Here is a 15,703-nt window from a genome sequence, read left to right as displayed (position 1 = left end):
TTAAAAACTGGCAGCTTAAAAAAAAAAAAAAAAAAAGGCAAAAAAGGGCAGCTGTGAGGTTTATAGGGTCAGATACATCAAACCATACAAGAGACATCTCAGATAATAGTTATACCGAGAGAAGGGAAAGTGATTGTAGGCTCTAAGGCAAGATATGACCCGAGGTCAGATCAATCAATGTTCCCGCAGCTGTGGCCTTTGGTGGTCCCATATCACTGCTGTCCTGTATTAAAGAAAGCTCAGTCTGTCAGACAGTCTCTATTCTGGGCCACAACTCTCATGGGTCCATACAGACATACTGCAAACAACAAATAACAAAAATAAGCCACATGACTCATCAAAATCTATCCCAGCGCTCCCTAATGCTAAGAAGCAGACTTGAGTTGTATAACAAATAATAAGTAATGACCTGTGATTGTTGATCAATGTGAATGGGGTTAAATGCTCCTTAGAGAATAACACTCCACTGACTGGACAGATCACGCTGAGCAATCTCATTGCTCATGCTCGTCCTGGTGCACCCTTCCCCCTAAAGCACAGCGTCCCGAATCAGTGGGGATTTGGATAAGTGGCGTGTAGGGCTGCACGATTAATCGCATGCGATATTTAACGCGCATCTTATCAGTAAAGCCGGTTCTGTAATCAGCGGTAAATCTCCATCACCTGCGGGCTTTCACATTGAGCAGCATTAACTACACAGAGCCGTTGTTCACTGATGAGCTGCTCTAAACCACGTTCATATTCGCGCGATTTTTTGCATAACTCATCAGTGAGCAACGGCTCTGTGTAGTTAATGCTGCTCAATGTGAAAGCCCGCAGGTGATGGAGATTTACCGCTGATTACAGAACCGGCTTTCTGACAAGATGCGCATTAAATATCGCATGCGATTAATCGTGCAGCCCTAGTGGAGTGTCACACAGCTAAGGCGAGACTAGTTTGGTCACTGTACCCAAAGAGTGAGCGGCCTTTGGTGTTGTATATCTGTATACAACAGCTATAGTTACCAATAAAAAAAAATTAAAAAAAACACACATACATATAAATACATAGAAAGAGAGAGTTATACAAAAAGTGCAATCTTCTTGCAAAAATATATAATTTATCAAAACAAAAAAAACAAACAAAAACACATTACACATGACAGAACAAATGGCAGGTCTATTAGTTTGCAAAACTTAATGCACAGATTTTTGATCGCTCCATTGCTATAGTTGTCACTGTTATTTAAAGCATTTTTAAATTCAATCCCACATTTAAACATGGTTCTCAATCTAAAAATGTAACTGTGTGTAGCTAGCAGAAAATCATTTGATGAATGTCTGTTATTGGTTACAATGCTCAGCGCTAAAAAAATAGGTAAATATAAACCTTTGACGCATTCAGATTAAATACAGGAGTGCTTATAAAAGAGCTTATTCTAGTGAGACAAAAATGGTAGTGAAATCTTATAGTTTTTTTATCTTATAGTTTTATCTATGAAGACAACTACTGACATTATCGCAATATTCCCCTAGTAAAAAAAGCAATTTAAAATACATCAATTTCATACTAAGAATAGTTAACATTTACGGACATATCGATCAAGCCTAACTGATATAAAAATTCAAATTAAACTTTATTTGGAGTAGGCTACTACTTGTGCACAATGCACATTTCTTAATATTAAGCCTAAAATGTGTTTTAATGTCACTACTGATGAGGACTGTATGCTCTTTGAATAATATCTGTCATTTAAATGCAAGATATTTAAAGTGTATCCGAAGTATACTTGCAATAGTTCCACTTTAGCACAAACAATTAGTTGTACTTCAGCACTCAACACAATTCAAGTACACCAAGTACAAAATTAGTTGTTCCAATTTAACAGACTTTAAGTATACCAGTTTAGTACACCAAATTGCAGGGTATTTTTATTAAGTGCATAAATATGTAAATGTATTTGTAGTATACCTAGAATGAAAGAAATGTATTTCAAATACATTTTAGTATATTTATTTTTCACAGGGTCACATTACCCAATGTTATATTGTCAGCAAAGATACTGCGATAATATTAAATATATCGCCCAGCTCTTCTGTCCAATAATTCACAGCATTAGCAAAGACAGAATATCTTTCATATGTAAGAAATACTGACATTATAACTGTAATATACTAGAATGAATAAAACTGAATAAAAACTGGAATCAAGAGCTTGTGAATCAGACTCAAATCAGGAAATCTGCTATGAATAAATAATTTGTATATATACATTGACGTACAATTGGACAGATCATATTCATCATCATATTTCTGGTGCAAAAAATGTTGGATGGACATAAGCTTATATATTCCAGTCTCAATTCCCAAATGAACTGCACACTGGCTGCTGTGATGCTATCAGAGCCTTTGAAGTGGCTTCAATGTCAAGTCATGAGCTGATTAGCATAAACGCTGTAAAGGTTTCAGAGTCTTGCTCTGGATTTCCATAATCTTTAGTTATGCAGCGCTACAGCTAAAATGTGCCTGAAGCTGTAGACATCAGAAGTCCAAGCGTGAAACTTAGGTGCTTGTGCATCTGGAATGAGTCCTCCAGGCTGTTTCACATCAAATACAATTAAACTATCTGACAGAGTTGAGGAGCAAACTTTAATCACTGAAAACAGAGCAACTTCATGCGTCTTGACTTGCATGCCTCCAACTATATCAATTCTGACTGAACAGTGTGCATTTGAAGGGATTTCATCTGGACTAAATAATTAATGTGGTGCAACAGAACTCAAAAGAGACATTAAAGAAACACTCCTATGTAGGAGCAAATAGCACAAACCCTACATGTTACTCACAATAAACAGGAAACACTTAGAATAGGGTGTTAACCTACACGACTGTTTGGACGGTGAAGGAATCTACAGTAACATGACTAGATTCTGCAGTTTACGATCACTCCTCTGCGTCCTCATGAATCATTGATTCAGGACGGGATTGCACGTCTCAACCACATTTTGTAAAACATTCTTGTACTTTCTGGTTTCTATTGGAGCGCTCATGTGTTCCTTCAAATGCGTCCACTGAGATTTCTTGTAAAGCTCTCAAAATATGTGCCTTCATCAGCAATTCTCAGGAGGTTTCGCCATACAATTTGCTTCCAAGAAAGACCAAAAATTGCACAACTCTACATTTCTATTTCAATAGAAACAGAATTATCTGACATATTTAATACCAAATCTGATGGAATAAGATAACCTTCAGATGGTACACATTACAAGGGCTTCTTACTAAACAGTCTGTTCCTATAGGCTGTCTAGATCCACAGAGTCTACAGGAAGACTGTCCACTGTATGGACAGCATCAGCTTGTTTCCTCCTCATGCATAAGCGAGGAGGAGTCCATGCAGTATCTGCACTTTTGCACATTTTCTGTGCTGATTTGGGTGGAATATCTGCAGAGTTTTGCAGAATAAACTTAAATATGGTAAATTTTGCTTGAAACTCAAATGCAAGAGATGGGTGAGGAGATTTGTATGAATGACGTACAAAAGAATTATTTGGAAATCTGCAGAACTTTCAGTGCAATTCTGCTGGTGCAGTTACCATGCTGATGTGAAATAAGATAATGTTTGATGTCCGCTGCTTTAAAGTGGCCCATTTATATTGTCAGTGTACACAGAAGCTGAACAATGGGCAAATCTGCAAAATGATCAATAATGTATCAACTTGTCCTTATTTTATTACTCAGGACCATGATTAGTCTTACTGTATAGCAACTCTGTCTCAGTTCATAATTATTAGGGATGTGTAAAACTACATAATATGTGATGCGATCTGGGAAAACCCATCGGATGTCGCGCTGGGACGTTTTCAGGAAATTCGAAAAATAGGTCGAATGTCAATTTTTTGTCAAAATTAGGGTTTCATTCAATTATTATTCTATAACATCTTGTCTATCATCTCTGAAAATATCTTGGCAAAATTCACTTGTTTAGTGCAGAAAAATAGCGATTTATTGCAGCAAGCAGAAAAGACTGTCTTTATCTCATGTTAAGAACACGCTGCGGAGGTGCTTTCTCTTAACACCACAAAAACAGTTAACCTATCAAAATAAACCACGTAACATATATAATAAAGGTGCATCAATGCACATTTCCCGCCAGTCCTGTGTAAACTACACAGTTTTTTTTTTAATTAATTTATTTTTTTAATATCGTGAGATGGCAGAGCGCAAGAAAACAACGAAGTCTGAAGTTTCTTTACTACGTTTTGGTTATGGCATCAAAACCTAAAAAAGGAAAATATCACCATTGTGTTGGGTTTTCCTAGATCGCATCACATATGTAATAATATTATAATTATAATATTAATAATATTGTAATAATATTATAATATTATTTCAAAATCAACTAGATGGTGGTTGATGGTTTCATGATGGTTTCAGGTTCACCTGAAGCCAATTAGACACATTTCTTAGAGTATGTTTACATATTACAGGATGTTTATCAATCTATAAATGAGTGGAATGGAATGGCACAGGGTCGAGACGCATTTTTTAAAACATTTTTAACAACTTTGTTCTTGACACGTCTTCTTTAAAAAGCAAACATTGTGGTGGAAGCATAACGTAATGGCCAAAGACATCTATTTTAAGGTGTATGGCTTTAGAAGTAGGTGATGAATTTAACGAAGCAACTTTTCTGAGATGATTTACTATGCAAACTACTTAACAGCTAAATCACATCATGCTGTGAGCATGCAAATCAAAACACCTCCTCTAAAAAATATCAAAACTAAAAAGAAAAATCCAGATTAACTCATCATCAGCTGAACAACAAGATGACCATCACAATCATTCGTAATAATTATCACTTTAAAAAGTAAAATTTCATCCTAGACTTAAAGTGTACCACTTAAAAGTGAGAATGAAGCCCGCCTAAAGCATTACTGGCTGCAGGCATGCATTATGAGAATATTAATATCACATTATGAGAAATCCTGAGTCATGTCCCTCGCAGGTGTGATGATTATTAATGGTGTTTGTGCTGAAAATGGGCTCATCTTCCTCCCCACAGGGAGGAATCAGCAGGGAGCCTGTGAACCTGACAGAGAAAGTGTTCTCCATATTTCCACTTCCACACAGGACCAGATGTGCACTGATAAACTTTCACAGAAGGGAGGATGCTTGCTCAACATGCAAACTCGCAGCAGAAAGCATGAGACAGAGGAAAAACTGAGAGAGAAGAGTTTTAGTAACTGATTAAGGTAAAGAGTTAACTGAGTGCGAGACTGACAGACAGATTGAGGATGTGTGAGACTATCTCTGCATGGATTAAACAAGTTCCACATGGAATCACTTTCCCCCACAAAAACAAAAAACAAAACAAAAATCAAAACAAAACAAAATCAAACAAAGACTAAAACTAAACTAAAGAAACTAAAACAAACCACAAAAAACAAACAAGCAAAGCAAACTAATACCAAATCAAAACAAACTAAAAAGAAGCAAACCAAAAATAAATAAATAAATAAACAAACATCATCTATGTTGGTCTAAAACGGATGCAATTTACTTTCTGTAAACTTATTTTTATTGATTCACATTTTGTTTTATATATTTTTTAAATGTGCACTTATATATAATCTAAATAAGACCAGCATATGTATTAAGTAACTAGTAAGGTCCAAGTTTGCTTCCATGGTGGCTTTAGAGAAGATAAGAAGAGACAGCAACACTCCTTAAGAGTTTTTTTGCCTCGTCTTTGAGCTCTTTACAAACTTCCGAGCTGTGGGAAAAAATGGACTGTAATGAAGACAGGATTTACTGCTTGGTGTGTAACACATAGTGACCATAAAGTTCACACCTGTCATCAACATACACTGAAGAACAGAGACTCACAAAACCACACAGCAGTCACTCTCTCATGCTGACACTATCACAGGCGGACTTCCCTGAAGAGCGAGAGCACGTTAACACGGAAAAAACAGGAGGATCGGTCATGAGATGTGGGGGGTGGTGGTGGTCTTTTTTGTGAGTCCTTGATGATGGCTGTAATGCCAAAAACCATAAGTTAGGAATTGCCGGGAAAGATGCTGCCATAGCAACAGAGTTTATTTGAGACAGGATGTCAGACCGGACAATAGCGAGCCTCAACTTTCCCACCAAATTCTTTTCATTCACATTGTGCGTCAAACATCATCATAACAAAAGCCAGCATTACTTATTCAATCTGATTGTTTATGAATCCTTCCACTGGTTTTCATTCACTCAAAGAAACATCTTGACATCTTGAATTTTAATGGATTATAATGCACTTAAAAAAAAAAACACTACGGTTGATTCTGAAGACAATGAAGGAAAACTAGAGTGAAGGACAGCAGAAACACTCTTTGTGGTTTCATGCATTATAGCAACAGCACCAGACAGAAGGTTGTGTCTGAAGTTCTTTATTCTGCAGCTCAGCACTTTGTCATCATCGACATTATAACACACCAGGAATGAAACGGTCAATGTTTCACTTCAGCAAATTTCACAAACCAATCAATAGACATCCTGTGATTAATTCAAGCCATCCAAGACTTGTGTGTAGAAGGACCAAGAGTTGATTCTCAAGTAGTCAAATGTGCATTTATCAATTTGCATTGAATGTTCAATTCTTTTCAACCTGCTTTTCAAATTGATACACATTTCACTACGAGATCCAAATGACCTTGACATGATCACGAAGAGTAGAAATAATCAAAATCAAGATATTGGTGTTGCACCAAAGAATGCTAAGTAGTAAGGCTGTCAACATGTCTGAAAAACTAAATTCGAATTTTGTACTTAAATATTATCAATATTCGAATTATATTCGATAGGGATGCACCGAAATGAAAATTCTTGGCCGAAGCCGAACAAAATGAAACACTGGGCCGAAGGCCGAATACTGAATACCGAACACGGTTTTTAGCATCCCCCCCACACCCATGTAGGCCTATTTTGCCATTTTGTTTTCACCATTGCATAAATTAAATAGCCAAAATGTGCTTTTTACTGTTTTGTCCTGCTTTTCAAATAAAAAATCAATTACAAAACAACAATTTAAAAATATTTACTAAACACTGAACATTTTTTAACATTTTAGCAGAAATAATACCAACAAAGCACAGTTTAACTTAAAATTAATAAGTTCGTAAAATAATATTTTTGGCCATTTTTGAGACTTGAATCAGGCATGTATTTTTTACTGTACAGATAAAGGCAGCCTTGCTGAGCAGAAGAGAATTCTTTTAAAACATTAGAATACATTACAGATCCCAATTTGAACCCTGTGTGAATGTTATAATACATGTATTAATAGAGCTGTTGAGGGAAGATGTTTGTCGCACGCATCACATTGTCACATGCCTTTAAAAAAGTAACGGTTAACGAGTAACGGTTTCAGTGCAGATTTTCCTCGTGCGTTGGACTTTGAACCCTGTCGCCGCGAGCTCGTGGAGCACTGTCAGAATTCATGCAATTCGTGCGTGCATTAGAAAATATAACATTCTGCACATGGGCGACATTATGGGGGTGCAAATTGTTAGTCATGGAATCCCTGATGTCGGCCCCGCTGCAATTGGAGCGCTTAGCCAAGCGCTAAATACCCTCAACATGTTTTTGCAGCATTGAGCAATGTAACCAATCACAGATATCTGTTGATTTCTTGAACGCAATGGCCAATCAGAAACGTTTTGTCAGAATTCACTCACCACTGAAAGCGCCGCGGTTTTCAAGTGCAGTTTTGCACGCTCATGAATCATCTCATGACTAATTGCAGACACGATGTAAATAAGAGAATCATTGTGCAATTTAGAGAGCTTCATTTATTATAACGGAACTTTGTAAGATCGCGATGAACGAAGATGAGTGACGTTGCCCACTTTCTAGGGTATAATCCATTCAGAATTTGTATGAAACTTTCGTTTTTCGGACACATAGGCTACACCCTGCAAAGTTTCGGGAATGACATCCGCATATTTATGCGGGATTTACTCTCGAAATAGCAGTGATTGGCAATGGACGGAACTTACTAATCGTTTGAGGTCATTTCACGATTTCAATCATCATACAGTAGCCTAACCACCAGCATTAGCCACCTCTTCATCTCATAGGATACATGTGATGCAGCACTAAATAGTCTCTCGCTGTCGGTGCTTCGTGCTTGTAATGATTTCTGCATCTTTCTCTGATAGTTTTAAATACTTCCACACTGCCGACATGTTTGCTGCATTAGTGCGTGCCTCTATCTGATCGCGTTAATCATTGTTCGGTACATATTATTCGGCCGAAAACCGAAAGAGATTTTTTGCTATTTTCGGCCGAATAATATCAGTTGCCAAACATTCGGTGCATCCCTAATATTCGAATTTAAAAGGCATAATTTCAGTTAGGGGGGAAAAAAAGCTTTTGGCTTCTCTCCTGAGGCCACAAGAGGGCACATCGAGCAAAATATTATTTATGGACGTTTCTTCAAAGGAATAAAATAAAAAGTCTATCTTTGAAAAAAGTGCATAATGTTTAAAATAATGTTTATAAACCATATATAATTAATAAAGGTGCTTAAACAAAACAGCATCATTCATGCATGTATGTATAGTTTAATACAAAGGACCAAAAACCAATCACAAAGAGTACTTTATTCGTTTAAAAACATGAGATGCAGTGGGATGGGGAAAAACCGGCATAAAGTCTCGAGACATGTTTTTTTAAAAGTTGAACTTACATTAATTTTACATGGCTTTCTAAACATGCGTCTCTCTTGTGCGAGACGCGAGTGCAACGGTGATAGATGTCCCTCTAGAAAATGCGATAAATATGCGTTCTGTGTGAACGGCTTGGTTTCAGTTTTGACGTAAACGTCTCCTCCGCATTGATGTTCTCTTTTTCCGCAATATTTTGAATGAACAACGTAGCAGTGCCTCATCTAGTGGCTTCAACTGGATAAGCTATGAAAAACATTACAATGCAATGACATTTACATTGTTATCGCATTTCGTGCGCCACTGATAAGGCTGCTGCCTGATGTACACCTAAAATTCGAATGAAACGTTTTTGCATTCGAATGTGGATTTTAATTTCGACGAATATTCGAAATTCAAATTTTTGTTGACAGCCCTACTAAGAAGACATAATTGGCCAAAAGCTAAGAAAAAAAAACACATTTAAAGGGATAGTTCACCCAAAAATTTAAATTATCCCATGATTTACTCACCCTTAAGCCATCCTTGGTGTATAAGATTTTCTTCTTTCAGGCGAATACAATCAGAGTTATATTAAAAAAATGGCCTGGCTCTTACAAGCATTATAATGGCAGTGAATGGTAGTCAAGATTTTTAAGTCCAATAAAGTGCATCCATCCATCAAAGTGCTCCACATGGCTCCGTGGAGTTAATAAAGGCCTTCTGAAGCCAAACTTCAGAAACCGCAATCTCTAGCTTCCGCTAACTGTAGTACATGCATATCGAAATCCTGTCATTTTTCTTTACAAAACCTCGTTTTGTACTTCTAATTCATGACTGGTGTTTTGTTTTCCACAGTGTTTGCTGATTTTCATTTTTGTATACCTATTTAAACTGTGTAGCCCAAGTAATTTGTTATTTTATATTAGGCATATAGCATGGTGTATTTTTATTTGTTTTGTTAATAAAAGTTCTATGAGTTTGACGTTGTATTTTGTTGTTGCTTAAATTGAATCAACGCCAAATTGCGGCTAATTTGAAAATGAAAGTAAAATGTGCATGGCGCTTTTACAAGCTATTTAAAAGCAAAGGAAAGTGAGGAAAAGAAGGAAATCTCAAACGAAATCACGGTTTATCTGTGGTTCCAGAGCAACAGTCTGAAGAGAATCCCGGCAAGCAATTTGGTTCAAGTTCAGCTGCCTGAATAAGAAACTGAATGTCTCATGGATATCTAGTTCACTTCCTACTCAAACTCTGATGCCATTAATCTGGCAAACTCTGGCAATTCCAGTGATTAGTTCTTCATCAAAAGCACTAATCTCATCAACCTTCTTACCACTTACTAACTTCTTTACCAGATGGACTGATAAACAAAATCTGGGCACTGATAATACCTTAAAAGGGTAGTTCATGTAAAAATGAAAAATTCAGTCATCATTTATTCATAATCATGTCATTCCAAACCTGTATAAATTCCTTGCTTGTGCGAAACATAAAAGAAGATATTTTGAGAAATGTCTCATTGTCTATTGTAACCAAAACTGTTTGGCTACCAGCATTTCTCAAAATATCTTCTTCTCCTGAAGCCAATGAGTGCAAAATGTTGAAACTGCCGCCAAAGTAACACACTAAAAACAGGACAGTATTGGCTAAGCATTTCAGTACTGCCATAAAAGTAGTTTCTGGCCTGATGAACTTTGATATTCATACAGTGGACATTTTCATGTGGATAATCCTTACATTAACCCTTGCCACTGAGGAGTTTTGGGGCTACAGGTAGAAATAACCCCACGCCTGCAGCTAGAGGAATCAGAGCTGTTAACACAGCCATATCGAACCCCAGAGAGAGCTCCAAATGAACTACAGAGATTAGTACAGAAATGACTTCCCTTCCAGAAATTAAACCCTGCAGCCCTTCAGATAATACACACCTTCCTTTACACTCTAACAGACAGAATGACATTTTTCCAGCTGGGGATCATTTGATAAAAGCATCTCTCTGGAGACTCTGACTACAGTTGTCATCTTCTGCCTGAACGATCCGCTGATATGAGGAAGAATGCATTCAGACTCACCTGCAGACGAGGGTGGCAATGATGACACACCAGGCGGTGCAGCAGCAGTCTGCGTTTGTCTGCTCATCGCTCTTCTTACGGCGGCAGCACAGCCAGCAGGAGTAGATGAGGAGGAAGAGGAGGTCCAAGGCCAAGCATGCCAGAGCTACACTGCCCAGCAGCAGGATAGACTGCGCAAGAGATGAGAAGAAAACATGAGCCACCCAAATAATCAGTTATTTAAGTGACATTATCATTATGGCTTTCTCTGGTTCTGAATATTAAGAGATACCCGCAACTCCAGTTTAAATGAGAATCAAGACATTTTTCGGTTATAACTTCTGGAGAGAAATAGCCTAGACACTGGACAAAGCTGAAACTTTCTAGAGCTCATGTCGAGAACCTGTGTTTGCGCATGCTAACAAATACAGTATACTTTGAAAGGCTTTAGGCTTTAGCCTCTAAAAAAAATCACTAAAAAAAATATTTTGGAAAAAAGATTTTACAAAATGTTTTAGGGCTACCAAAGTTAACATGTTAACTTAGATATTTATTAAATGGCTACCAGAATTTGAACATTTACATTGTTTCATTTTGATGTTTCATTTTGAGACTGCAATTCTATTCTATTGACAACACTAACTTCCAAATTATAACCAAATATTGGATTCAATCTTTTTTATCAACTTGTATTCTTTCAGTTAGCAAGGAGTTTGTATTTCTTTTTGATCTGAACTTATGTATTGAATGAAAATGGCCAAAATAATCCACAAATAATGTTTTTTTTTTATTATTTGTTTATTTACCCAAAAACGGAAGTGCACAAATTCAGATCAATGAGGCCTACTATCTATTAGTCCCAAAAGAAATACAAAACCTGTGCTAATTGAAAGCAAGCAAGTTGATAAAAAAGACTGAATCCACGATTTGGTGATAATAGCATAGAGAGATTTGCAAGCAATTTTAAAAAGGCCTGTCATTTTTGAACGCCAAATTAGGTCAAGGATTTTAAGCACAGCACAAGGGTTAAACTGAAAAAAATAATTCTACATATAATTTTGCTATAAATAAATAAATATGTTCTACCTTGATATTACCCGTAATAAAAGAAAAAACAACAACATGCTGCTACATATAAATGACCTAATTTACTGCTCATTTCAGTTACATTTTCCTGACAATGACTCTTTTTAATTCAAAATATGACTAAGACAAATCAAAGGCACCTCATAACACTTCCCCTTTTATTAAAATTGAAAATGGTGCGTGGGTCGCTCTAAACAGAGTCTCCCGCTGCAACTCACGTGACAAGTAACCTGCAGGGGAAGTTTTATGTAGAATGAGGTCAGAGCTATTCTCAGTTAAGACACACACTTCACTCTGGCAATCTTGTTGTGACAACCACACAGGGATTAAGCACTTTAAGATCGTCTGCACTCACATTCCTCAAAAACCGACCCAATTCTGGTCCCACCAGATTAGTGGGGGAATCGGTCAAATGGAGACACCCATGATGGGTTTGGCCTGGTATCCAATCAGTTAATCTGCATGGACTCACTGAACCCCTCTTCACATGTAAGCATTTCAAATCTCCCAAATCACATAGTTTCCATACGGCTTTCAACCTGTGCCAAGCTGTCCGTCAAGCTCACAGTGTGTGATCACAGGAGAGCTAGGAAAACCATTGTGCTGGTTCAAAAGGGCCCAGCGAGTCAGACTGGAAAAGCGAGCAGGTCTTAAAAGCACAGACTGTAATGCTAAAAGGGCATCATTGCTCAGCGCATTTACTTTAAAACACAAAGCCTGATTGTTTGCCTCAAGATAATTCTTTGGGCTTATTAGGCTCAGAAGATTCCAGCGAATGTTCAGGTGAGAGGTTTATCAGACCACCTGGAAACAAAGTTGTGTTTTCACTAATAACACCACTTGTGATCTATTGACACTGTCTAAAGAAGAACTAGAAGTTGTGGACTGACAATTGTGACAGTGCGTTTAAAAGTTTGTTTGACGCAACTGTTAACAAATAAACAAGATATCAATCAATATAGCTGTATATTAAAATGTGTTTCATGTTTGTGAAGTAGTCGATTTCTGAAGGATCATGTGACTCTGAAGATTGAAGGAATGGCTGCTAAAAATTCAGCTTTGCCATCACAGGAACAAATGATATTTAACATATATTCAGATAGAAAACTTATATTAAATTGTATTTCACAATATTACTGTTTTTGCTGTATTTTAATCACAGTCAGGATATGGTAACAAAAGTTTGCCTCATCATTTGCTAAATTATACCAATTTTATCATTACATCAATTATAACAATTCACCAGGTGAAATCTAGGTTAGGGTAATAGGCTATAGGGTAATAACAGGGTAATCATGCAATAGAACAACAAGTATGCTTCACAGCTCTTGTTTACTAGACATAGGTCATGGTAATTAGATCACCAGTTAACACACCCTTCTGAGCAGTCAGTCTGCCCTCAGAAAAATACCGTGATATAAATTTTTGGTCATACCGCCCAGCACTACCTCAAAACCAGGGATTGTTCATGATAGTCGACCAGCTGATGGATCTTTGGCCATTGCATAGCAAGATGAAAATATCAAGACCCCTGTGTTTTGCACATCCCTACTAGAAACTAGAAACTAGAAACTACCATGCGTGTGATCCGCGTGATAACGGATGGGTCAGCGCCGGCACCGCCACACGCTCGCGTCATGATACTGTCGTGAACGCACCTCCACAAGTGACGCAGTAGAGATGAAAATGTGGAATAAAGTCGTTATTTTTGTTTTCTTTGTGCAAATATGTATTCTGGTAGCTTCGTAAGGTGAGTAATTAATGACATAATTTTCATTTTTGGGTGAACTATAACCCTTTAACACTTACCAAGGTCACTGAAATAACTGTTCAATGAATCATCACCTTAAATTAATCAGTCATCATAACTAGGCGAATCACTGTCATCACTTTTGGTCAAGTCCAACTCAAACCCAAAACCGTTCAATACAACAATGGGAAATGTGAGGCAGGATCTCATCTGAGACAAATGAGGCGTGAATGATGATGATGATGGCTGATATGACGTCTCAGGATGAGGAAATTTGTTACTTGGTGCCAGCACCATCTGGGAGAATGGCCAGTAAGCACTCTTGATATGATTAATCAGTGCTTAAATACCCTCATTTACAAAGAATGGCAGATCTTGCCAAAACTGCATAGCTGACAACCTCTGATAATGTGTTTGGAGTGATTAACAGCCTTTGCGTCCATGAGATCATCTCCGCGTACTGGCAGAAAGCTGTGCTTTTATATAAATATAATAAACATATATATATAATATATATATAAACAAAACGCAACTGAATAATCAGCCCTAGTAGAAAATGGCAGAAGAAACGAGAGGATTGCATGTCTACTAAATCCATCTACTTAATTGGTTTCAAACAAGAAAAACAAGTTACAAATAAGAAGAAACATCGTATTAGCCAGCGTGGGGGCATTACTGCCAAAAACAGCTTTAAACGTTGTATTTACTTCCTGTAGCTCAGAGTGCTTGCATCACCAAGGTCATAGTTTCGACTCTTAGGGAATGCATGAATTGACAAAATGTGTACTTTGAATACAATGCAAGTCGCTTTGGATAAAAACACCTGATAATGTGTTAAAATAAATGTAAATCTAACACAATCTATTCTACACGTTTTCAACAGACTTCCCACCAGTTAAAGATATGAAACACAGCTGGCATTTGCCAACTCAGAGTGCTTGTGTTTTCCTGTGAGAACTTGTGCCAAGGAGGTCACCGCAATTACCGAGATTTCAATATTGCCACGTTTCTCCTTTTGCTGCTAACAGGAAAAGACCCAGACTCAGCTTTTCTAAACAGACGGTAATCTTCTGCAGATTATCTTAATGGATCTACTCTTTCCATATGCTGATTCAGGACACGGCGTAGCGAGAGACCCCTTTGAGCGATAGCACTGCCCAAGAACAACAGCAGCATTTCAAACAAGGTCACTGTGCTGAAGGCTGTAGGCCATCCGAATGATATTTGCAAAATATGCACCACCCTTTATCCTGTCACGTTTCAGAGAAAGGAAGTTTTCGCCAAACATGGAATCTCACTGTGCTCTACTAAGTGAGGACAAATAAGCTATGTCATATTAAGGGACTGATTTTTATCTAAAAATCTACAAAAACAATCAATCGTTGAGATGTAATTCAGCTTTATCAAGTGACTGAATCGTTTGTCGGCCTAATTTTAATTTCAAAGCCATCTATGAAAGGGCTTCATTCTCCGATAGGAGACTGGAAAATTATAATAATAAAAACTCCGATAAACCGTATATTGCCGTAGTCGTGTGTTTATTAGTCACGTTGAATCAATGAAAGCAGTTGAATCTTCCGTTTATTCAGCTGCAGCCATAGGCATTTTCTGGGTTTCTTCTGCAAGGCGTTTTTGGAGTTTCAGCGCGAGAGCGCCCCTCTGGCCTTTGGATGGAGATTTACTGCTGATCACAGAACCGTGCTTCACTGAAAGATATGCATGGCAATCGCAGCTTCTGTCGAATCGCGATCTTGATTCCATTTCGATTTATCGTGCAGCCCTAACTGTGGCTGTGGTTCTTTGAATGAATGTGGCACAGCAGTCAAACACACAAGTGGTTTAGCACAAGACCATCTAAAACAACCTACGATAGGAGTCTAGAATAGATCAGCCTGAAGCTTTTGAGCGAATGTTGCTGCTTCAGGAAACGACACAGGAAAATGTCACACATGCTAGTGCTGGGCGGTATGACCAAAAATTTATGGTATTAATGGTATGGTACTAACGGTATTTTTCTAAATTATACCGGTTTCACGGTACATGACAGTATTTTTTTTTCATGCATGACCGGGTGTTAACCATATTTTCTACTGATTGAGAGAGGAAATACTGCAGTATATTGACTTAGAATGCCCTATTCT

The 15,703-nt window shown here is 37.5% G+C and overlaps 1 protein-coding gene across 2 annotated transcripts in view; it reads right to left on the bottom strand.

Moving 5' to 3' along the window:
- ttyh3a (tweety family member 3a) overlaps window positions 1-15,703 on the bottom strand; it is a 77,337-nt gene that overhangs the window by 44,899 nt on the left and 16,735 nt on the right. For both annotated transcript variants that reach the window (XM_016506013.1, XM_016506014.1), the window contains exon 2: window positions 10,748-10,917. In XM_016506013.1, coding sequence (XP_016361499.1) covers window positions 10,748-10,917 — 170 coding nt within the window. The remainder of the gene's footprint in view (window positions 1-10,747; window positions 10,918-15,703) is intronic.

The sequence above is a fragment of the Sinocyclocheilus anshuiensis genome, unplaced genomic scaffold, assembly GCF_001515605.1.
Source record: "Sinocyclocheilus anshuiensis isolate Anshui unplaced genomic scaffold, SAMN03320099.WGS_v1.1 scaffold58, whole genome shotgun sequence".
In the NCBI taxonomy this organism is placed as follows: Eukaryota; Metazoa; Chordata; class Actinopteri; order Cypriniformes; family Cyprinidae; genus Sinocyclocheilus; species Sinocyclocheilus anshuiensis.
The sequence above is the reverse complement of the archived record's forward strand: the minus strand, read 5'-3'. Positions and strand labels throughout refer to the sequence as shown.